At 53.0% G+C, this 24,866-nt stretch overlaps 1 protein-coding gene across 1 annotated transcript in view; it reads left to right on the top strand.

The window, feature by feature from the left end:
• Nucleotides 1-14,011, top strand: part of TMEM132D (transmembrane protein 132D) — a 208,189-nt gene extending 194,178 nt beyond the window's left edge. Inside the window, exons 6-9 of the mRNA XM_059863227.1 lie at nucleotides 5,125-5,330; nucleotides 6,322-6,595; nucleotides 8,305-8,496; nucleotides 11,157-14,011. Coding sequence (XP_059719210.1) covers nucleotides 5,125-5,330; nucleotides 6,322-6,595; nucleotides 8,305-8,496; nucleotides 11,157-12,326 — 1,842 coding nt within the window. The 3' untranslated portion in view covers nucleotides 12,327-14,011. The remainder of the gene's footprint in view (nucleotides 1-5,124; nucleotides 5,331-6,321; nucleotides 6,596-8,304; nucleotides 8,497-11,156) is intronic.
• The last annotated feature ends 10,855 nt before the right edge of the window (nucleotides 14,012-24,866 follow it).

The raw sequence follows: 24,866 nt of genomic DNA, 5'->3' as shown, positions 1-24,866 counted from the left end.
TGAGCCTGGCACGGCGGCAGGGCTCTGGTGGAAGTGTGTGTTAGACACAGAGAGCCCTGGAGGGGGAAGGAGCATGGACAGGAGCATGGATGGGACAGTCATTGCCAAATTCTGATTTTTATGGGCAAATACCAGAGGCTCACCTTCCCAGCTGGCCACCCTTGAGGTGCACCGACCTAAACTGCTCAGATACATTTTATTTTCAAATACATATTTTATTTTTAAAGATTTATTGGCTGTGACTTCCTAAGAGTTCTGACAGAATTACTGTAGCAGGAGAGCAGTTTCCTGTGAGGGCTTTACGGTTATCCCGTGGGGATTTAATAATGATAACGAGGTGGGAAAGACTGTTCAGTTATTTCTGAGAGCTGGCAGTGAGGTTCTGGGGGCCTCTCTGGGAGTTAGGATGTTCATTCCCCTTTCCCTCCCTCCCTTTAGGGCTTTGCATTCTGCTCAGCCAAAAGCTGCCACGGGTTTATGGGACCAGAGGAACCTCAGCCACAAATCCAGATGTCCCACAGACAGCCTGCACACAGGGGAGGGGGAAAAGCAGAAAATGCTTTTAGGAGAGGGATGGGAGCAGTGCTCACTGGAGAGCTGGAGGCAGGAGGTCGATGGGGCAGGGACTGTGTGGGGTTTGTGGGGCCCTTATTGCTGCTTCCCACGTTTCCCCCAGGCTGGGGGAGTCCTGCTGCAGGGCCTCCAAGAGTTCAGTGTTTTATAACACAGATAGTGGGAACCAAAGGAGGAGAAATTAATAAAACCCCATTGCTCTGGTTGTGATCACACCCCAAGAGCATTCAGAAGGGGGAGTTTCAGAGGACAGAGATGAGCCCTTTTCAAACAACACCACCAGGCTTTTCAGGTGAATGTAAAACAGCCTGGGAGCAGCAGTGCCCCTGGTTGTGTTTGGAGGGGCACAGCAGCATCCCCTGCAGGGCTGCAGGGCTGCCAGCTGGGCTCTGGGCTCAGGCTGGGGTGCCCAGAGGCACAGCTGGGCTCAGAGGGCACAGCTGGGCTCAGGCTGGGGTGCCCAGAGGCACAGCTGGGCTCAGAGGGCACAGCTGGGCTCAGGCTGGGGTACCCAGAGGCACAGCTGGGCTCAGGCTGGGGTGCCCAGAGGCACAGCTGGGCTCAGAGGGCACAGCTGGGCTCAGGCTGGGGTACCCAGCTGGGCTCAGAGGGCACAGCTGGGCTCAGGCTGGGGTACCCAGCTGGGCTCAGAGGGCACAGCTGGGCTCAGGCTGGGGTACCCAGAGGCACAGCTGGGCTCAGAGGGCACAGCTGGGCTCAGGCTGGGGTGCCCAGAGGCACAGCTGGGCTCAGAGGGCACAGCTGCACGGGGGGCTGGCACTGCCAGTCTGCAGCAGGGAGCAGCAGTGACTGCAGGCTCTGCCCTTTGCTTTGGGGCTTGAGTTCAGTGCAGTGCTGGGCACTCCTGGAATATTGACTCTGCACGTTGGGGGCAGTGACTGACCTCACAGCCAGTGCCAGCAGGGTGTGTTTGCTCTGGACACGGGCACGGGGGAGTGTCCTTGCTGACTCTGTGCTGGGCTGGCAGTGAGGGACAGACAGACCTCTGCCCCCAGAGCTCAGGTCTGTGTGTCACTCACAGGAAGCTGCCTCAGCTCTTCACTGGTGGAAGAAAAAGAGGGGGACCTGCAGGAGCCAAAAGAAGCCCAAAGGCCTTTCATAACCTACCAGGTTCATGCCCCAAAAAGCCATTCAGAGCTCAGTCCCCTCAAGAGATAAAAGGCCCCTGTGCTGAGAGAATTCCTGGAGCACCTTGTGAACACTAATACAGTCTCCCCTAATTAAGGAGTCAGCTCGGTGCAGGTGTGTGAAAAGCTCCAGTGACACAAAGCCCAGAAAAGCTTCAGCAAGGGAGCACAGCACCAGAAGGGTTTAATGGCATTATAATGTCCTTGAATTGCAGTGGCCACAACACAGAGATGTATTCCAGCAGTACTTTAGCAGGAAAGGAAAATCTGCTCTTTCTCCCTTGAGCCCGTGCCACCTTTGCTGAAAGCTGGAGCTGGCATCTCTGAGAGATCAGAACCCAAAGGCAGGAGGAGGGGAGATGAGAGATGGGGAGTCCCTGGGTTTTGGGAAGGAAACTGACTGGCTTCCCCCACAAATCCCCCACCTTTCCCCAGTCCCTTTGTAGCTCTGCTGCATTTCCAACGTGCTCAGTGGCTTTCTGGAGTGGCTGTGTGTGCCCAGGCTGCTGCAGCCCTGCAGGCCACCCCTGCTGTGCCCCAGGAGCTGAGCTGGGCCAGGGCAGAGCCCTCCTGCCCCGTTCACAGCTCTGAGAGCACAATCTCAGGAGATATTTCAGTTTCCTGCTCCCCCTGTGTGTCTGTAGCCCTTCCCTCGTGCTGGATGTGGCTGCAGGAGCAGGCCATGGCTGGGCTGGTCTGCCTGCCCACTGAGGAGCTGTTTCTGCACCTGCTGGCTGGTTTGGGAGCATGGGCTGGACTTTGCCCCATGTTCTGGTGTTGCTCTGTTGGGACTGCATGCAAGCTGCAGCAGCACAGTGCAGCTCATTGATCCAGGCAGGGGAGGGCTGCCTGGGAACTCAGTGAGCTCATCGTGCTGCTGACTTCACTCTCAGCCAGGGACACGGGCACCAAGGGGAATCCCAAGCCCAGGCATTTTTTCCTGACCATCAGTTTGTTCCATAAATCATAATCTTGAAGGCACAAGGTCATGGTATTTATTTAATCATTCATACAGTAGTCTTTTAGGGATGGATTCTTTTTTTAGCTCTCTTTGTGCAGTGAACCCTGATAAAGTTGGAATCCAGCTCTGTTTGCCTGCCAAATTTTCTTTCTCTTGTTATTGCTTGAGCATTGATGAATTTAGAATCGGAGAGTCTGATTGCCATCTCTGCCCAGCACAGTTCAGCAGTTGTCTCTGTGGCCTCAGAGAGTCTGTGCTGAGTTCCAGCCCCTGTGCCTGAGCTGCTCTTCACAAGCTCATGGACCAGTAAAAGCAGCAGCAAAATCCCACCCCAAGTCACTGTTCAGGCAGTGGCACCTGACCCAGGTGCTCTGCCAGCAGCCCTGGTGACGTGCAGAGCAGGGGACAGGCAGGGGACATGAGTGGCACATGCAGGGATACATGGGCACACCCTGGGGACACGCAGGGCACCCAGGGGACATGCAGGGCACCCTGGGGACATGCAGGGCACCCTGGGGACACGCAGGGCACACCCTGGGGCCATGCAGGGCACCCTGGGGACACGCAGGGCACACCCTGGGGCCATGCAGGGCACCCTGGGGACACGCAGGGCACACCCAGGGGACACGCAGGGCACCCAGGGGACATGCAGGGCACCCAGGGGATATGCAGGGCACACCCTGGGGACATGCAGGGCACCCAGGGGACACGCAGGGCACCCTGGGGACACGCAGGGCACACCCTGGGGACATGCAGGGCACCCAGGGGACACGCAGGGCACCCAGGGGACACGCAGGGCACACCCTGGGGCCATGCAGGGCACCCTGGGGACACGCAGGGCACACCCTGGGGCCATGCAGGGCACCCAGGGGGCACGCAGGGCACCCTGGGGACATGCAGGACCCAGCAGCTCCCATGGCAGTGCAGAAGCTCAGCTCTGATCTCTGGGCTGCCCTCAGCTCTGGGACGTTTTCCAGTCCTTAAGTGCCTCAGGGCTCCAGTCCCAGGGCTATCACGGTTAATTGCCTTGTGTTAATTAGCTAAGACTGCCCAGTGTGAGGTGGTCACAAGGCAGGGTGGCCCCAGGGTCCCCCAGGAGCTGCTGGGCACTCACCCTGAGCTCGGAGCAGCACACTGAGACTGGATCCTGACAGCAGCTGGGGTAAAGCAGGCTCACCTGAGACACAACCCCATACATCTGCCTGTAAACAAACTCCTTCCTCTGCTGCTGAAACCAGCAGCAACTCAAGAGTTTGGCCTTAGAGCAGACTGGCTTGGAAGGGAGGCACTGCGAGAGCCATGATAACCTTTTGTGGAGTGTCACTGAGGCCCAGATGAGCCAGGATGGAAATGCATTTGCCATGGCTCTGTCTGTGAGGGCGTTGCTGTTGTTTAAAGGTAATAATGTTAGGAATGCCAATTGTCCTACAAAAGCTGGTGGTATTTAAATATGATTTAAATTCATTCAGCATTTAAACAGAAAAGTAGAAAATGGCATTAAATTCAGACATTCCAGAGTGAGAAGTATGAAATCCATTGATGGAGTGGAATAGAAAGTCTGGCTGGTAATGGATTGTGAAAAGAGCTCAGGGTTCTAATAGATCATTCCTTCAGATCATCAGCACACTAAAGTGGTAGTTAATAAATTATTTGACGTGCACATTTACTCATATATTTTAACTAACTGTAATGAACAGGTCCTGTCAGCTCACCTAGATCCTTGCAGTAACTGCTAAATTGCTTGAGTGAGATTTACTAACTCTCTGCAATATTGATGTCCAGAGCTGCAGGTGATAAATGAAGGGACATCAGGGCTGGCTCCAGTTCCAGTGCTCTGCCAGGCTGGTGGCAGGGCTGGAGCTGTGCCCTGGCCATCCCTGAGCTCTTCCCTGGGATGAGTTGTGGTTGTGAGCCCCCCACTCACTCCCTGGTACCCGTGGCAGGACTCCTGAAGAGCTCTGTCCCGTTCTGGGGTGGATTAGAGAGATCTGTCCCTTCTCAGGTCTGCCTGCAGCCTGCAGGCACTCACCTGCTCCTCCCCAGGTGAGTGGGGCTCTGTGGGCCCTCAGGGGAGAGCAGGAGGACTGGGGAGTCTGAGCTGTGGGGAGAGGAGAGGAACCTTCTCTCCCTGCCATGACCTGGGTCTGTCCTACTGCTGGAGTGGGAATTAAGGACCAAGAGAAAGCTGCTCCCTTATCTTAGATTATGCCAGAGCTGTTTATAGCAGGAAAAACCAGCCTCTTAAAGTGATGCTGAATTACACAGGCTATTGAGGGCACACCAGGCACCTTTCTTGTTATTCCATCTTGTCCTCTGAACCTGGAGCTGGTTTAAACCTAGATCCCTTCTCTTCCTCCCACTCACTTACCCAGCATGTGGTGAACTTTATAATTAGTGAAGAGACTCATTAATTTCTCTTTTCCTTCTCCTTTTTCTTTTCAGGTTTCTGACAGATGTGACTATGTCTTTGTCAACGGGAAGGAAATGAAAGGCAAAGTGAATGTCGTGGTTAATTTCACTTACCAGCACCTGAGTGCCCCTCTAGAGATGACAGTGTGGATTCCTCGTCTCCCGCTGCAGATAGAGGTCTCTGACACAGAACTCAATCAGATCAAGGGCTGGAGAGTCCCCATCATCTCTAATAAGAGGTAGGTTTCGTTAGAGGATGTTTGTTCTGGGCTGTGCACTTGCCAGGGACCTGTCAGGGCCACTGGATCTGAACATGCTCATTTGGCCTTAATGCAATTCTGCTGTAAATGTGAAGGTCACCAGACATTTATTCAATAGGCTCCTGCACTGGGCTTGTAAGGGAAATGGAAGCTGCAGATGCATGAGCCTGGATTGGAAATCAATTTCCTTTGGTCGCACTAATGACTGAGAGGGAAGAGCCACCTGGTCAGGGTAGGCAGGACCAGGCACGAGGCAGCAAGGAGACATCAGAAGAGGCAGCTCTGGCAGGGCTGGTCGGTCTCCAGCCTGTTGACAGCTCCTGGCAGCTCCTGCATCCACTGTCAGTGGTCACAGTTAGCACACAGCTGTTCCACACCCCCGTGGGGTGCAGTGGCACTGATCAGTGCCCCACGGTCAGGACACAGAGCTCTCAGACACTGTCAGTGCCCACAGGACAGAGGATGGGTGGAGCAGGTCAGAGCTGGCTGTGTCTGTTGTCAGTGTTACTGAGAACACGGGGAACAAGCTGATCAAGGAGGTACTTGGTGTTCCCACCTGCAAGTGAAGCCATTCATTCCAGGTTTCTGTTAGCATCAGAGCAAAGACATTTTGGTGGAGATGTGATTTCAAACTGTACTGTACAGAGAGGGATATGTGTGTGTAGGTGCAGAGGAGATTTCCATGGCAACACAAAGATGTTTATGGGAAGATCCAGAAAGAAAAGAAGTGTGAAGGTCCTGAAAGCAAGGACTTGACATGGAAAACAATGGAAGATGCTTGGGGAGTAGAGTGTGGTGGCAAAGCTGGGAGGCCAAAGATGGTCTCAAGTGCTGTTTTTGAGTTATGAACACAGGGAACAGGATAAAAGTGGGAGAAGCTGAAGGAAGCAGCTGGTCCCAGGAGCAGGCTGCAGGCTGAGGTCAGCAGCAGCTCTCAGCACAGCTGACCCTGTCCCCTTGTTGTCCCCAGGCCGGCCAGGGACAGCGACGACGAGGACGAGGACGAGCGCAGGGGCAGGGGCTGCACCCTGCAGTACCAGCACGCCATGGTCAGGGTGCTGACCCAGTTCGTGGCCGAGCCCCCCGAGCCCGGGGCCCAGCTCAGCTTCCTGCTGGGCTCAGACTGGCAGCTGGACATCACCCACCTGGTCAGGGACTTCATGCAGGTGGAGGAGCCCAGGATCGCCCGGCTGCACGATGGGCAGGTCCTGGTTGGGCTGGAGCTGGGCATGACCACAATCCAGGTAGGGAGACCACTGACAGGTTCTGTTCTTCCCTAATTCCCCTACCACCATCCAGGTAGGGAGACCACTGACAGGTTCTGTTCCTCCCTTAATTCCCCTGCCACAATCCAGGTAGGGAGATCACTGACAGGTTCTGTTCCTCCCTTAATTCCCCTGCCACAATCCAGGTAGGGAGACCACTGACAGGTTCTGTTCTTCCCTAATTCCCCTGCCACAATCCAGGTAGGGAGACCACTGACAGGTTCTGTTCTTCCCTAATTCCCCTACCACAATCCAGGTAGGGAGACCACTGACAGGTTCTGTTCCCCCTTTAATTCCCCTACCACAATCCAGGTAGGGAGACCACTGACAGGTTCTGTTCCTCCCTTAATTCCCCTCCCTGGCCATGGGTGATCCAGCACTGACAACAGAAACTGGAGCCATGAGCTTCTGAATGGAACAGGATTGGAGCAAGAACTAGAAGACATGGCAGAGATGGTTTCTCTCCTTATCTGGTGCCCCAAAGAGTAGTAGATCACAGTCTCATTTCATTTAATCCAACCTGTATAGTGGGAGGCTTTTTCTGATTATTTTTGCCTAAGGCTGCTTTTGAACCTGGAGCCAGGATTTGATCACAAGGCATGCAGCTGCTGGAACAGCTCAGTGTTCTCCCAGCCTGCACTGACAGAGCAAAGGGTAAAGTGAAAATTATCCAGGTGAAGGAAGTGAGACTGGAATACTAATCCAAATATTAATTAAAAGAAAAGGGAAAGGAGATGGGGAGAGAGATTATTTCAGTGATACTGAAGCAGAAGACGTGTTAACAACCACTAGAACAGGGAAGAGATCTCTCTCCAAACATGCTTATCATCCCAAGCTGTCAAACAGAAACAACCAGCACACCTGTCGATAACGAGGCTGTCAAGGCTGGAGAAATGGGATTTGGGATTTTTGACTTTCTGCAAAATCTGCAGAGATTTTCTGAATGCCTTTCTAAAGCTCTGGAACTTACAGAGCTCCAACCAATGCACATAAAACTGTGGAAAGAAAGAAAAATCCAAGGGTAAAAAGCTGAGAGCAAGTTATATTTAAAGAATACCTCTTAGAAGCTGCTTCAGAAATGCTCTGTACCCTGTCTGGATCATTAAATGCAGCTCGCTGCTAACGAGCACCGTGGATGTCATGTATCACTGCACTGACCTCTGGGTGTATTTCTTAACCAAAACAAATTCTCTCTGTCAATTTTGCATTCAGTACCATGAGAGGTTGTTGTAGCAATACATTACCCTTCCTTTCCACAGAAATAAGTACCATTTATTCAGTGGATTTTACATAAATCTACTGACTACATTATATTTATGCCACCTCAAAACATGGGGATTAATCAAATACTTGAATTTCACATGAAGATTCCATTTACAACTAGTTACTACGTGTGAGGCAGATGTGGTAATTACATTTACAGACAGTTAGCCTGTCTGAAGCAGATGTTGGCACACTGCAGAGGGGAATGGCACAGCTGAGTACAGCTGCACAGGTAGAAGGTGTTGTAAGCCCCCTGTTACTGCAGAAGAGTTACAAAATGTGAGTAGCCCTTTTAAATCACATTTTAATGGTGTGTGCTGTGAGAAATCCCATTCCCACAAGCATCCCTTAAGTGTGTTACATGAATTCTGTGCAGTTGTTTCATGTGCAAAGTGGCTGTTGGTGACTGCAGTTTTCCTTTCCAGATCCTGTCCCCCCTTTCAGATGCCATCCTGGCCGAGAAGACGGTGACAGTCCTGGACGAGAAGGTGACAATAACTGACCTGGGAGTGCAGCTGGTGACAGGACTGTCCCTCTCTCTGCAGCTCAGCCCGGGGAGCAACAGGGCCATCTTTGCTACTGCAGTGGCACAGGAGCTGCTGCAGTCCCCAAAGCAGGTCTGTGCCCCTGGGCTCTGTGCAGGGAGCTGCTCTGAGGCGCTGCCTCTGCCAGAGCTGAGCAGACTTTGACTAACAGTGTGCTAATGAAACTTTCTGTCTATGGGACTTTCCTGAAGGCCACCAAGGGTCCTAAACAGCAAAACAAAGACCCACACACACACACAGACACTCTGGTGCCTTTTCTGTCCCATCCAGCACCCACTAGATCCCAGGATATCCTGCCATGTTCAGCCTCCCACCACAGGTGTCCAACTCATCCCTTTCATTCCACCTCTACACCAGAAAGTGCCTCATGTTGTGCCAAACTCTTCTTCCTTTAGTCACTTCCTGTGAGCACTTTAAGAAGTCAGGGAGCATCCCTTTCATTCTGAGTCATTACTAGAATATGAATCAGCATCACTGACTCATTTCCTGATTCATGATTTCATAAAGCATTTTTTTCCCTTATTACTCTTAGTTCCTTTATGAGGGAACCAACAGTTACCAAGGGCTTCTGGACTTTGCCATGTCCTCATCAGTCCCTGCTTGGTATTTGTCTATTTGTCCTTGTGCCTCTGTACACATTTGAAATGTAAACTTGTTTTTCCAAACCAAATCCATCAGTCTGGGACTTTCATCAAGGATACACTGGGCTCTTAACACTTAAGCATCTTCTGAGCTGTAAAGGTAAATGGCATGGACATTTGAAATTTGGCCAACTGCTGAGGTGCTTTAATTCATCATGGGGTCTTTTCCTTGGGATGCAGGATGAGAAATAATGCAGATTTATAGGGTGATAAAAATCAGGCTCCCCTGTAGTGTTGCAGGAGTGAAGGAATCGATGGCAGGCAGGTGGAGGGAAGGCCAGTGAGCTCATCCATGGCACAGGGGGTTGGACAGAGTGCCCTGAGACCAGCCCAGGGGCAGGGCTTGGTGCCAGTCAGCCCCACTGTGTGCCCAGCTCGGGCATTTCAGCCCCAGAAATGAGTCTGGACAGGTCCTTCATGCAGGGCTGCAGTCAGGGATCCACAAAACCAGAGAGGAAACTCTGTGCCCCCAGTCTGGCAGGGCTGGCTCTGCTTTGGAAGGCAGCTGAGTCCCCCCATTGCCCAGGACATGATTTTCAGAGCACAGTCCCTGTAAGCAAAGCAATGCAGAATTATTAAATGCTTATGCAGGTTTAAGCAACACAGTGGGAGGATGAGACTCGATGACATAAATTCTATGCAGCTTCAAGAAACAGCCAAAGATTAATAAACACAAAGCTGGGATTTATGACAGTGTCAGCAAAGTCTTAGGGCTCTGGCCTGAAATAGAGACAGAAGCAAATCTCCCATTGAAGCAGGGGGAGCTTTGTGGCTCTGAGGATTTTGGATTCAGGCCAGTAGAATCAGCACCCTACAATCCCCAAGGACTGGAAGCTCATTCTCCATGCTCTGAACAGGTGAATGACTTGGTGCTATGAGCAATTTAAAGGATAACTGTGTTTGTTCTCTGTCCATATGTGGAGTTAGAATGCAAATACTGTCTGTATGAAAAACTGCTTTTTTAAAGAAACAGGACTTTTATAGTCACGGTTTTCACAAGTTGATTTGTTGGTTGGGTGTCTGTCTGTCTGTCTGGCAGACTCAGCAGCAAGGTGATCCCAACTCTGACCATAGAAAAGCTCATTTCAGGCAGTAGAGAATCACTGATGGAGCCAGGTCTGTCTGGTGGGGGTTCTCCAGTGCAGATATCCCAACCAGGGCAAGTCAGACCATCAGAAGCAGGAATGAGATTCCAGCAGAGAACCTGAATTTTATCTGTAAATGATCAGTGTATGAACACAAAGATGTTTTTCAGGTGGCACAACAATTTTCAATAGCCATTTGAGAGTCCTTAGAGGACCTGATTTTCAGAAATGGGTGAACACATGTTTTCTGAAATTTAAAAATATTTAAAAATGTTTCAAGTTAGAAGCCAAAAGCCAAGGATCCCAGGAAAGCTGCAGCATGAGGCATGTTCTTAGCACCCAGGTTGGATTCATTGGCATTCAGTGAAAGCCTCCATGCACACTGGAGTACACAATCTGCATTGCTGTGACACGAGATTAAACTTTATTATTGTCTTGCTTTTAGTTGCTAACAGGCGTAAAAATGACCCTGGCCATTTTCTAAAGAAGCAACTGATTGGTTTCCTCTGCTTCTACAATCTGCTAATTTAATTTGAGAGACAGGAATCAAGGAGTGAAGGTGTGGAGTCGTGTGTGGAGCTGTTGGCTGTATTAGCCATCTTTTAACATGTGCTTTGTGTAATAAGAGGAGACTTTGTATTTTAAGCAGTTTAGAAATAATGTTGGGGTTTTTTTAATGTGAATACACAACAGTAAATGATCTCAGTCACTGGTAATGCTTCCTGACATGCAATTTATTATGGTGCTGAAGTGGATTCTGCAGAGCCCAGGGGACACGGCTCCTTTAAGCACCTTTGTGGAAACCAATCTTATTATCAACGAGTGTTTGAGCCCAGTATTTCTTTTCATGCCTTGGCAAGATATTAATTAGCTTCTCTCCCTATTTATTTCTTTTCTGATCACTCATGGTGTGAGGATCCTGTGAGGAGGAGGGAGCAGACCAGAACAGAGCACATTTCCCTCGACGATCACTCTGATGGGTCTGTGTTTGTTTTATATATTACAGGAAGCAGCCATCAGCTGCTGGATCCAGTTCAGTGATGGATCCGTCATGCCCCTGGATATTTATGACTCCAAAGACTTCTCCTTGTCAGCCACCTCTCTGGATGAGAAGGTGGTCTCCATCCACCATGACCCCAAATTCAAGTGGCCCGTGATTGCTGCTGAGACCGAGGGCCAGGGCACGCTGGTGAAGGTGGAGATGGTGATCAGTGAAACCTGCCAGAAATCCAAAAGGAAGAGCATCCTGGCCGTGGGGAGCGGCAGCATTAAGGTCAAGTTTGGGCAGAGCGATGCCAACCCCAACGTCAGTGACAGCAAGCACAGGGGGGCTGGTGTCCAGCTGGAGAACCGCGCCAGCGACCGGCGCCAGAAAAGCACCTGGCAGGAGAGAGGGGACGGGCACTACTACAGCTCCTCCATGGGCCACGAGCAGGGCAGGGGCACCACCACCCACAGGTCCGTTCTGAGCAGGAAGGAGGACAGAGAGAGCCTCCTGGACGATGCCAGCCAGAACCTGCCCCTGGACTTCACCAGCTTCCCTGCCCAGGTGGATCTGCCCAGGGCCGGCGGGGACACGGAGGACAGCGAGCTGGTGCCATCCCCCCGGGGGCTCAGCGACCTGGAGATCGGCATGTACGCCCTGCTGGGCGTCTTCTGCCTGGCCATCCTGGTGTTCCTCATCAACTGCGTCACCTTTGCTCTCAAGTACAGAAACAAGCAGGTTCCCTTTGAGGAGCAGGAGGGCATGAGCCACTCTCATGACTGGGTTGGGCTGAGCAACAGGACGGAGCTGCTGGAGAATCACATCAACTTCTCATCGCAGCAGGATGAGCGAATCACAGCCATCGACAGAGGAGTGGACTACGAGGAGAGCAAATACCTCCTCAGCACAACTGCCACCAAAACTACCAATGGACAGTCTTTCAGGTCTCCCGAGTCCACGTTCAGCGAAGGCAAAGAACAGAAAAGTGAACCAACCACTTCTCCTACCTCCAAGAGGAAACGGGTGAAATTCACCACCTTCACCACCATCTCCTCTGACGATGGCTGTCCAACTGTCAACTCAATCTTGATGAGTAATGAGGATGACATTAAATGGGTCTGCCAGGATATGGACCTGGGGGAGTGCAAAGAGCTTAAAAACTACATGGAGAGGTTACACGAAAATGCCTAGTGAGACACAAAAGACTCTTTTGGTTTGGTTTGTTCGTTTGTTTGTTTTTCACTCACCTTCTGCCTTTAATTTTGGGTAGTGGGGCAAAATGTTGTATTCTAACAAAAATCAGCTGGTGGATAACAACTCAGTGGAGCCCCAAGAAGCCACCCAAAAGCAGCTGGGAGAGCAGAGATCCTGGACAGCTGTTAAAATTCAAGTCTTCTCTGTGCTCAGAGATGGAAGTGAGAGATGTGTGTGGTTTTTTGATACACGATAACATGAAAAAAAAACTTAGAAAAATAATACGGTCTCATTCTCTGTGCTTTCCCAGGAAATCAATAAATATAACAAACTCCAGTGCAGTTTGGATATTACAAAGCTCACACAGCTCTATGTTCAATATTGCAAGCTTTGGTTAAAAGCAAAAGATTGGTCTCGGAATAAATAGATCTGTGAGAAGAGCATGTTGTTCAGGCCACGTGCAGAGAATATCCATCCAGGAGTGCTCATTTAAAGCTGACAGAAACCAACAGTGAAGGAAGCAGCTCCCAGAGCTGAGGAGCCACGAGTTCCCAAAGAGTCTGGAGGGGATCGAGGCGTTTCTGGGCTGTTTACAAACCAGCATGTTTGCCTCCCAAGCACTGACAATGGATACACTGACACAGTTCAAACTGAAACTCTCTTTTTAAGTAGATGCCAAGGTAATAAACTTTGCCAGCCAATTTTCGGTATTTCTTAATTTGTAAAATAGGAGAAGATATGATCTACACTCAGACTGTCACTCATCCTAAGGAAGGTCTTTTGGAAAGTTTGAGAGAATGAGCTATTTTTAAAAGCCCGCTTTGTTTGATTGTCCTGTTTTGGATTTGTATTCCCAGCCCTTTCCCTGGAGCTCCCCATCTGCTATCCTGAGGGCACTTCCCAGCTCAGTCAGCCTTGGAGCTGTGGTCCCTTCCTTCCCTTCCCTCCCCTCCCCTCCCGTGCACATCACTCCAGGGCTGCTCCTGCTGAGCACAGCCCTGCTGGTACCACGCTGTCCTGGCCTTCCCTGCTGTCCCCTCCCAGAGCTGGCCCCTGTCCCTGGGCTCAGTGCCACGTGTGCTGAAGTGGCCACCAGCAGCAGCTGCCTCTTGGTCCATGCCCTGCCCTGGGGAGGTGTTCAGTTCCTTGTGCCCCCCTCCTTAGCCCAGCACGTTTAGAGGGCACTGGGAGGTCACAGGGGAGAGCTGCACGTTCAGCATTGAACCCTGCACAGCTAAACTCAGCAGATAACATTTGTTTTTCCCAGGGGTGATGATTATCTTCTGTTTTCTTGATAAGGATGTACATACAGTAGGATTTCAGTGATTGCCCCTCCAACCCGACGTGCCCTCCAGCCTCACACCAGGACATGTCTTGTGAGGTCCAACAGCAGCCTCCAAGGGCCAGTGGCAAAGTGCCAAAGCACTAACTAAAATCCAGGTAATGGATTTGAAATATGAAACCATTTCAAGCTCCCCTTTATTTTCTGGAGTCAGTCCTTGCCCCCTTTTTGTTAAGTCTTCCATCACTGAATCTAGGTTGCTCAGTTTCATACACACCCGCCCTCCCACAAACACTTAGATTGAATCCCTCTATATTTAGAATGTACTGTAGATTGTAAGAATGTAATATATATATTTATAAACATGCCAACTGTGAATAAAATTTGCATTTTAGTGGCTTCATCTTTTTTCCCTACTCCACACGCCTCTTTCCTTTGGCTGTCAGAGCGTTTCCCCGAGCAGCCTGGCAGCAGTACAGGCAGGAGGGCTTTGCTGGGTGCAGGAGGCACAATCCACTGACAGAACTGCACTCTGGCAGTGCTGGGGACAGCATGCAGCACCAGCAACGTGTCATGCTGCAAATGTACGTGCACCAAGTCACCCTTCCAGGGTTTGGAACTATTTGCAAATAAATCCACATGCTTTATTTCTAGCCTGAAAGCCCAGTGTGTGAGTGTCTGGGTTTGGGGTCTGCTTTTCCCTGTGGGAAGATCCACCTTTGGCTATTCACCTTCTGAGGGACAGTAGGTGAGGAAACAGAGCAAGTGTGCCCAAAACTTTGGAGATCAGATGGTCTTTGCTTTCTTTCAGCACCTCTGCTCAAGGCTTGGATGACCCAGCGCAGGACCAGGTGCAGCAGTGCAGGACCAGGTGCAGCAGTGCAGGACCAGGTGCAGCAGTGAGGACAGGACCAGGTGCAGCAGTGCAGGACCAGGTGCAGCAGTGAGGACAGGACCAGGTGCAGCAGTGCAGGACCAGGTGCAGCAGTGAGGACAGGACCAGGTGCAGCAGTGCAGGACCAGGTGCAGCAGTGAGGACAGCACCAGGTGCAGCAGTGAGGACAGGACAGTGCAGGGTCCAGACAAGCTCTGGCTGAGCTCCCAGGTGAGGTGAGCAGCCTTGCTGCTGCAGCACAGCCTGGCAGCCTCCCCGCAGGTGCAGCCCAGCCTTGCCCCCAGCTCTGGGGCTGGTTTGGGTGCTTTTTGCAGGTCAGGACGTGGTGCCTGCAGTGAGGCAGGCAGGGTGACAGTGCCCAGGTGTGGGGCAGGTTTGCCTTCCCAGCAGGGCGTGGCCAGGCCCCTCCTTGGGAGGAGCAGGTGCAGTCCGTGCTGGGAGCAGCCTGTCACTGCTCTGCCCAGAGCTGCCCTCCTGCCTCAGATTGCTGCCTCAGCTGCCTCTGGGGAGCAGGAGCAGCCAGCAGCAAGTTCCTCTGGTAGCACAACCCACAGAGATGTTCTCTGAGGACGCAGCCTCCAGCTGCAGCACTGGGGATCCTGGCAGCAGATCTGTGCCTGTCTGCTTGCTCAGAGCTGCCTGGGTGTGCAGCAGCTGGAGCTGGCCACTGTCATAGGGCAGTGCTGTAAATAATTCAGTTTGCAGTCCTCTTGCTGCTGTTTCCCATGGACCTCACAGTGCTGTGAGCAAGGTGTGTGCTTTACTGGCCTGGGGAGCCCAGGGTGAGGTGATGTGCCCAGAGTCCCTGCAAATCTGTGGGCACATCAGAGCAAAACCCCACTGTGCAGGATCCTGAGAGTGACCTGTGGGCACCTGTATGCAAGCAAACACCTTAATTAATCTGCTAATTGGCAGAATGCATCAAGTTCCTGTAGAGGTTTTTGCATGTGTGAATCTTTGGGAGGGGGTGTTGTGTACATTCCCTTTTTGCACTGCTCAGTGCTGAGCAAAGCCCTCTGCACCCTGAGCACCCCAGGGAGGAATTCCGTGTTCCAGGCAGTCAGCTGAGATCCCAGCTGGCAAACGTGGGCCCAAATCCTGTTGCCTCACTAAAGCAGTGATGGTGTTGGTGGCTGCACACACAGAACGTTTTGCAGCTGTGGCTCCCACTGGCAATCTCCTGAACCTGATAAAGAGCCCTGCTGACAGCAAGCACTCTCCTCTGAGGGTTATTAATTACCTTATTGTTCTCTCCTGTGCAGTTGCCTCTTATTTTCATGTTTGAGTCTCTGTTCCTGTGAGCAGACTGATTGAGGCATGTTTAAAGAAAGAAGATTTATCTGATACAGTTTGGTTCTTTTTAGAGACTTTATGCATGAATACAATCAGGAGTACCAACTCAGTGGTCCTATAAATCAGGTAAGGTGGTTCTTTACTCTCTTCTTTCATTTCAAAAGCTTCCCCTTCAGCAGTCCCAAATATATGGTGGTTTAGACCCAGCTGCATTAAGCACCAGTGAGTTCAAAGTCTGAGCAATGCAGCTAAATAATTGGTTTGAAACAAGACTGCTCTGGAGTTGACTTCAAAAACCAGAACAGGAATTAAATGTATGTGCAGCCTGCCCCAAGTAGCTCTAGAAGCCCCTTCCACACCTCGTTTCTGTAATGAATGGGATGGAAAGGAAATGAGCACCCTGGAGACGCTTCAGTTCAGCCCTGGGTGTGCTCAGTTTGCCCAGACTGCCAGCTCTCAGTCTGCCAGGGGCTGTTCTGCTGTGGCAGCTCCTCAGTGGGGGCTGAAGGACTCGTGTGGTGCAGCCTGGCAGAGCCTTTCACACGTGTCACAGAGAGAGCTGGCTGGGCTCTTGGCATTGATCGAAGTCCAGCAAGCATCACTGAGCAGTCAGCTCGGGGGAGGAGCTGCCACTGCCAAATGGTGCTTTAGAAAATGCCTCCAGCGTTTAAAAAAACTCCCAGAGATGAATTTATTTAGTCCTGCAAGCCCAGGACCTCTGTCACACACTTCTACATGTTCATTGTGGTGCCAGAGGCTGTCCCTGCAGGGCCCTGGAGCTCTGCAGCCACACATCTCACTGCCAGCAGAGCAGGGCCACCAGCACTCAGAGCTGTCCTGCTGTCCTGCTGGCAGCCCTCCCCAGCACAGGGGCTCAGCTGAGGGGCTGGCAGGGGGGACAGGTGTGTCCAGCACAGGTGTGCCAGGGTGGCAGCCCGAGCTCCCCACCCAGCAGCAGCCATCCCTCCCTGCCTGTCTGGCTGCAGCTTGAGCTGTCCCCTGAGCACAGGAGAGCTCTAAACCAAGGGAGGGTATCACTGCACAGTGCTGAGGAGACAGGATTTGTGTTCTGCTTCCAGTTCATTTCTGTTTGAAAGCTCCCAGGTGGGCCCTGCCTGTGCCCCTACCCAGCCATCTGCTGAAGCACCTTGTGGGCAGTGTTTGGCTGCCAACACCCATCACCTTCCTCATGCAGAAATAATGCTCCTTCCAGTGGAATCAGTGATGTGCTCTTTGGAAGCTTAAACAGGTGAAGTTCCAAGCTGGCAGCACTAATGGCCTGAGAAGGGCAGAGCACCTGGGCCCTGCTCATCCTCAGAGCATCACAAGGGCCAAGGTCACTCAGGTCAAGCAGTGTGCCTGAAACAGGATCATTTTCTACCTCCTTGCTGATGTGATATGAAGACCTCTGTCAACAAATGCTTCATTATGCAGGCTCCCTGCTCCAGCTCCGTGAGGAACAGCAAATTAAGCAGCCCACGAATGTAATATTAATGGCTGGAGAAGCAGCAGAGCTCCTGTGCTTGTGTGTACTGCCAGTGCTCATTAGGAGATCCCCACCACAGAGCCAGGGTGGTGCTGGATTGCACAGGACAGGTTCTGCCACACGTGCCCTGGGAGCCTGCAGGGGCACCAGTGCCCCGAGTCACGCTGGTTGGCACAGCCCCAGCTCGTGGCTCCCTGCTGAACTGCTCTGGGTGCTCATGGGGGCTCCTGCCAGGCTCCCTTCTGCAGCCACAGACCCTGCTCCAGCTCTGCCTGGTACCAGCTCTCTGTGCCTGCATTCCCCAGCTCTGTCCATGCTGGTACCAGCTCTCTGTGCCTGCATTCCCCAGCTCTGTCCATGCTGGTACCAGCTCTCTGTGCCTGCATTCCCCAGCTCTGCCTGGTACCAGCTCTCTGTGCCTGCATTCCCCAGCTCTGCTCTGTCTGTGCTGGTACCAGCTCTCTGTGCCTGCATTCCCCAGCTCTGTCCATGCTGGTACCAGCTCTCTGTGCCTGCATTCCCCAGCTCTGCTCTGTCTGTGCTGGTACCAGCTCTCTGTGCCTGCATTCCCCAGCCCTGCCTGTGCTGGTACCAGCTCTCTGTGCCTGGATTCATCCAGCTCTGCTCTGTCCATGCTGGTACCAGCTCTCTGTGCCTCAGTTCCCCAGCTCTGTCCATGCTGGTACCAGCTCTCTGTGCCTGCATTCCCCAGCTCTGTCTGTGCTGGTACCACCTCTCTGTGCCTGCATTTCCCAGCTCTGTCCATGCTGGTACCAGCTCTCTGTGCCTGGATTCATCCAGCTCTGCTCTGTCCATGCTGGTACCAGCTCTCTGTGCCTCAGTTCCCCAGCTCTGCTCTGTCCATGCTGGTACCAGCTCTCTGTGCCTCAGTTCCCCAGCCCTGTCTGTGCTGGCTGGCCCTGCCAGGGTGCCACCAGCTCTCTGTGGCACCTGGCAGAGCCCAGGTCAGTGTCCCCAGCAGCAGAAGGCTGCAGCTTTGAAGTGTAACAGGACTATGCTTATTCGTGTTCAGGCCCGTGTTCCTAGTAATTAAATTAGAGCTTCCTACAGCCAGTTAGTGCAGTAATGACAGAAAAAGCAATCCAAGGAGTTTCACTGGTCAGCCCTGACAATATGAGACTGCAGAGATGACTGAGTCCCATTGGCAGCGTTTTCCTGAGCTCAGGAAGGGCAGAGTGGAGCAGAAATAAGGGCAGAAGGAAGGGCCCTGTCCTTGCACCCTCCCTGAGCACTGCCTAGGTCAGCAGACTCAGCCTCACCTGTATCCATGAAGAGCTCACCCCCTGCACAGCTGTACCTGATTCCTGTTTCCTCAGCAAATCCTTTGTCTGATGTCTGTGGACACACATTTTCCATCCTGTTCTCATCAGGCCCAACCCTAAATCACTGTGCTCCTCTTGGCCACAAATAACTTTTTGCAGCTTCCTTGCATCACTGCCCTGTCCCAGGCCTAATCAATAGCTTTGCTTTTAGAGTTTGGCATTCCTCCTGTGCTGCCCAGCAGGACACCAAGGGCAAATCAGTCCCCCTTGTGTTCCTGCCTTCAGTAAGTGCTGCCAGCCTGCAAAGCATTCTGCAATAGTGGAAAATCCTGTTTATTGATCAGCTCTGTACCAAGCTCCTCACACAGCCCTGACTTTAACCCACACTCAGTAATTGTCTGTGCAGCAGCAGTTGATGCAGCTGGAGAGGCATTTTTGGCAGGCTGCAAGTGCAAGCTCAGAAGGATTTTTTTCCCATGGCACTGCACAGTCCTTGCACAATCACCCCAGCCCCTGAAGAACCAGAGGATTTTAATCATCTCTTCTAATTGTTTTGTCCCCTCATCTTCTGCAGAGCTCCCACTGCACCCGTGAGGAGGGGCTGTAATTGCAGGGGTGCTCTTTAACCCAGCTGTAATGTGGTCTGTGAGGCTGCTGGGGAGCATTGCTGCCACGAGGGAGGACAGGCAGACATGAGCATCATCACACAAATCAGGCCTCCAACCAGGGGAAACTGCCAGGTTCTAGAGCAAGAGTCAGGCCACACTACTGAGAAATATGCAAACAGCTAAATTTTGCCACTCTGATGCTCCTAAAGAAAATTACATCATCTCCTCCTTCAGAGTCCCAGCCTTACATCTGAAAGCCTGGTTCAGCTTCTCACCCTCCCCTGCAGTGCCCTGGGCTATAAACAGCCTCTCCTCCCCTTGGTGTGGGCTGGGGAGGGGAGGCACAAGGGGAAAGCAGCAGACAGGGGCAGGAAGGAGCAAAAGGGGACAGGCATGGCTGGGCTGGGACTTGGGGGCAGTCTGCAGCCTCCCTGCAGGGAAGGGACAGCAGGACACGCAGAAATCCCCGGGACTGGGGAGGGGCACCCCCCCAGCCCTGGCAGCAGCCCGAGCTGGGGCACTGGTGCCACCTCCAGCAGCAGTTCTGCTGAGCCCAGAGCCCATGTCCTGGTGGGAAGGTGCTGGATTAGCCAGGAGCTCCCAGCCTGCTGCCCGAGGGGCTCTGGGTGCAGTGCACAGCCCGAGCCCCCGAGGGAGATGCTCTCCTCTCACTCATTAGTGTTATCAGCTGCTCTGGCTTTGGATGCAGCAGGGGGTGGGAGATGGTGATTTTCTATTCCAAGGCAGCAGAGAACAGAGCCTTAAACAGCTCACACTCAGGTATTTCTGGGGCTGTAAATACACAAACGGGTGCCTCAGGTACATCCAGCACTGCCTGTCCTCCTTCCTGCCCCTAATGCATCCTTTGCTTACTACAGCTTCCCCACCCCCACTTCAATATTTTCACTTACCATCCTTTAAAGAGCCAGAAATAGCTTGTCAGATTGAGACAGCTCCTGAGAAGTTTAATTTTCCTAATGCTTGTTGGAAATCCCCTTTCTGAATCTGCAGGAATATTAAGGTTCTTAGCATGAGCTGGACACAGAGGGAATTGGCAAGTAAAGCTGGCAGGGAATTGCAGCTGGGTCAGGAGAGGCTCGCTGGACAGCAGGATGGGGGCAGGACTGTCCCCAGGGAGGGGAGGATGCCCTGGAGCTGGGGGTGGCTCAGTGCCAACCCTTTGTTGTGTCCCTGCCAGACCTGGCGAGCTGAGACTCAGACAGAATGAGAGCAGAGGCACACGGGCTGCCTGCAGGCCAGGTAAGAGCTCTGAAGGTCTCTGCTGCTGGCTCCCACCTGGGTTTGTGGTGGCACTGCCAGGGCTCCTGGGACAGTGGCCTCTGCAGAAGGTGTCCTGCACCCTCACACGGGCACCTGGGAGCCCTGACACTTTTTGGGGGGCAGGGACAGGGCCAGAGGGGGCTTGGACAGAGCTGGGGCAGCAGTGTGCATGAGCTGAGGGCTCAGTGCTGTCCCCAAAGGCAGGGCCACTGCTGGGGGGGTGAGCCTCTGCAGAGGGCAACCCAGAGGTGTTCTGCACCTGTGTGAGTGTTCCAGAGGTGTTCTGCACCTGTGTGAGTGTTCCTCATGCAGAGAGAGAGGAACCCAGAGGTGTTCTGCACCTGTGTGAGTGTTCCTCCTGAACAGAGGAACCCAGAGGTGTTCTGCACCTGTGTGAGTGTTCCTCATGCAGAGAGGAACCCAGAGGTGTTCTGCACCTGTGTGAGTGTTCCAGAGGTGTTCTGCACCTGTGTGAGTGTTCCAGAGGTGTTCTGCACCTGTGTGAGTGTTCCTCCTGAACAGAGGAACCCAGAGGTGTTCTGCACCTGTGTGAGTGTTCCAGAGGTGTTCTGCACCTGTGTGAGTGTTCCTCATGCAGAGAGGAACCCAGAGGTGTTCTGCACCTGTGTGAGTGTTCCTCCTGCAGAGAGAGGAACCCAGAGGTGTTCTGCACCTGTGTGAGTGTTCCTCCTGAACAGAGGAACCCAGAGGTGTTCTGCACCTGTGTGAGTGTTCCTCATGCAGAGAGAGGAACCCAGAGGTGTTTTACAAAGAGCCAGGTAACAGTGAGTGTCCCCAGGGAGCAGTGAGTGTCCCCAGGGAGCAGTGAGTGTCCCCAGGGAGCAGTGAGTGTCCCCAGGGAATAGTGAGTGTCCCCAGGGATCAGTGAGTGTCCCCAGGGATCAGTGAGTGTCCCCAGGGAGCAGTGAGTGTCCCCAGGGAGCAGTGAGTGTCCCCAGCTGCTGGCAGGGTGTGGAGGCCCAGCCTTGGAGAGCCTGGCAGTGCCTGGGTCCCCGTGCTCTGCCCTGTCCCTGTGTCCCAGGGGATGGGTCCGAGGGGACAGTTCTAGGGACAGGCAGGTAGAGGTGAGTGGCAGTGCCAGCCCTGTGCCCCTCCCCAGGGGCTCAGCAGGAGCTCTGAGATGCAGGGCTGGGACCAGCCCCTCTTCAAGCAGAAGCAAATTGTTGGATCAGAAAGGCTGATCATCCTCCCCCTGCTCCTTTCTTCCCGGCCCCAGGGAATTGCTGCAGTGCTCATTGTTCTGCTCTGCCACTGCCACAGGGCCACCTTTGTGTCCCCCAGGCATGCCAGCTCCCTGGCTGTGCTGCTCACACAATGGCCACTGTCTGGAAGGGACCTGGAACCAGCTCCTGCATTATTCACCTCATTTATTGTGGGACAATATTTGGAGCCACTTCATTAAATTCTCTTACAATGCCCTGTCATTTTTCCCCTGTCTCCTTGCCAGTGCCTGGCTCGTGCAGATAATGCAGCAGCAACAATGTGGGGTGTGGGGAGGTGGGGAAATGGATTTGTTTTCTATAGAACAGGATAGCTGTGAATGATTTCACTCACTGATCTGAGGATTCTCTCTTCCCCTTTTCCCCTCCAAAAAAAAAAGAAAGGAAAAAAAGAATGAGCTTGGATCACATCATTTGTGGGCAGTAGATACAGGCAGTGAATACTCAGGGCAGTTAAGTCTGGAGCAAAGAGAAAAGCCTGCAGCTCTCAGCCCGGGAGGGGTGTGCAGAAGACAGGATACATAAACATTTATTTCCCCTGAGAAATGAGCCCCTGCCCCCTCACCTTCCAGTGTGTTCATAGTGCAGCAGATCAGCCCCAGAACTGGGTTTGTTTTCCTTTTTAACCTTCCAGACACTGTGGTGTGAGGAGGGACTGATGGAGCACAGACTCTCCAGTGGCTCAGGCACTGCTGCTGGCCTGGCACTGCAGGATTGTCACAGCTGCCAGGGGTGGCAGGAGCTTTCCTCCAGGTGTGCCTCGCTCATTGCTGGGAGGGGAGACTGGCTCAGCACTCCAGACTCATCCAGGAGGGATGTGGAAGAATAAACAGAGTTTTGTGCAGTTCAGAAAAGCAACCCTCTGCAATTCCTCCCAGGTTAGAGGGGTTTTGGGATTTCTATCCTGTGCACAGTGTTTAGGGTGAAAGGGTTGCATTTGAACCCCTTGGCTGCATTTGAAGCAGCTTCACAAGGTCTGCTCTCCTGCAGGCTCTCCCCATCCCTCTGGGGCTGTGCTGGCACACTCAGGAGGGATCTGTGTCCTGCTCTGCTCCCCATCCCTCTGGGGCTGTGCTGGCACACTCAGGAGGGATCTGTGTCTCCAGGTGAGGCTCCTGCTCTGCTCCCCATCCCTCTGGGGCTGTGCTGGTGCCCCCAGCCTCTCTGTGCTGGCACAGTCAGGAGGGGTCTGTGTCCTGCTCTGCTCCCCTTTCCTTTGGGGCTGTCCTGGCACAGTCAGGAGGGATCTGTGTCTCCAGGTGAGGCTCCTGCTCTGCAGCCACACAAGCTTTGCATGAACACCAATTGATGGCATGGCAGTGACAGAGCCAGCCCTCAGGAGCTGTGTGCAAAGCAGGTTTCACCTGTTTGCCTGTACATTTGTCTCTCCCTTCATCATGCAAAGGCCAAACACCTGAGGAAAGGTCAGTCCTGACTTGGAGAGGAAAGCAGACAGCGAGCAGGGGACAGCTCTGGGCTGCACAGCCCAGGCACAGTCAGCTGTGATTTCACTGCTGCCTGGCAGAACGTGCCTGCTGGGACCAGCCCTGGCACCAGAGCTGCTCTGGAGGAGCAGGCTCTGCCCTCTGCCAGCAGCAGGAGCCACAGAGGGGGAAGCCTTGGCCCAGAGCAGGAGCTGCTCACACAGCCCAGTGCCAGGCTGCTGGGACAGCCACGGTGAGTGTGGGACACAAAGAACCAGTTCTGGGGCTGGGAATAGTGAATACCTGATGGTCTCTTGTTTTCTGGGGTAGCAGCATTTACAAAAGCTTGCCATTGCCATGTCTGTGCTTTGGGGCTGCAGAGAAGCTCCTGCAGCACCCACGAGCTGGGGGTGCAGGGACTCCTCCAGCCTCGAGTGCAGCACCCATCTCCTCCTGGGACACACAGGAGTGCTCAGCCAAAGCACCCAGAACTCTTCTTTGCCCCAGTTTTTCCACGGACATTCCCCTCAGCACCCAAAACTCCTCTTCACCCCAATTTTTCCATATCTGTTCCCTCAGCACCCAAAACTCCTCCTCTTCACCCCAATTTTTCCATGACCATTCCCCTCAGCACCCAAAACTCCTCTTCACCCCAGTTTCTCCACGGCCATTCCCCTCAGCACCCAAAACTCTTCTTCACCCCAATTTTTCCATATCTGTTCCCCTCAGCACCCAAAACTCCTCTTCACCCCAATTTTTCCACGGCCATTCCCCTCAGCACCCAGAACTCTTCTTCACCCCAGTTTTTCCATGGCCATTCCCCTCAGCACCCAAAACTCTTCTTCACCCCAATTTTTCCATATCTCTTCCCCTCAGCACCCAAAACTCCTCTTCACCCCAATTTTTCCATGGCTGTTCCCCTCAGCACCCAAAACTCTTCTTCACCCCAATTTTTCCACGGCCATTCCCCTCAGCACCCAAAACTCTTCTTCACCCCAATTTTTCCATATCTGTTCCCCTCAGCACCCAAAACTCCTCTTCACCCCAATTTTTCCACGGCCATTCCCCTCAGCACCCAGAACTCTTCTTCACCCCAGTTTTTCCATGGCCATTCCCCTCAGCACCCAAAACTCTTCTTCACCCCAATTTTTCCATATCTCTTCCCCTCAGCACCCAAAACTCCTCTTCACCCCAATTTTTCCATGGCCATTCCCCTCAGCACCCAGAACTCTTCACCCCAGTTTCTCCACAGCCATTCCCCTCAGCCCGTGTCTCTGCTGCAGGTGGCAGTGCCCGTGGCTGGTGTGGGCACTGAGGGCTGTGCTCTGCCTGCCCAGGCTGTGTCTGCCCTCAGGGCAGGGCAGGGCTCACCCCCAGCCTGGATCAGGGCTCAGCTGGGCTGGGGCAGCTCCTGGGACACGAGCTTGGCTTCCTTGCAAGGGCTCCTGCAGTGGTCTGGTGGTCTGGTGCAGTGAGTTATTTGGTTAAAATATTGTTTTTACCAGCTCCTCGAGAGCACTGCAGCAGTGTGATCTGTGCTCACTGTCAGGGTGTGTTTGCTGAGGCTCTCAGGCAGACTGAGCTCTCCATTCTCTGGCACTGATGCCAAGGGAGCTGTGGTGTCCCAAAGTAACGGGGCAGAACGTGCACCAAACCTCCTGCTCCTGCATCCAGTACACAGTGGGGGTGACCTGGGGCTCGGGGAGTTCAGGGGCTGCCTGTGCCAGTGGGAGTGCAGCCCACA

The sequence above is a fragment of the Haemorhous mexicanus genome, chromosome 19 (genome assembly GCF_027477595.1).
Source record: "Haemorhous mexicanus isolate bHaeMex1 chromosome 19, bHaeMex1.pri, whole genome shotgun sequence".
Taxonomy (NCBI): Eukaryota; Metazoa; Chordata; class Aves; order Passeriformes; family Fringillidae; genus Haemorhous; species Haemorhous mexicanus.
The sequence above is the reverse complement of the archived record's forward strand: the minus strand, read 5'-3'. Positions and strand labels throughout refer to the sequence as shown.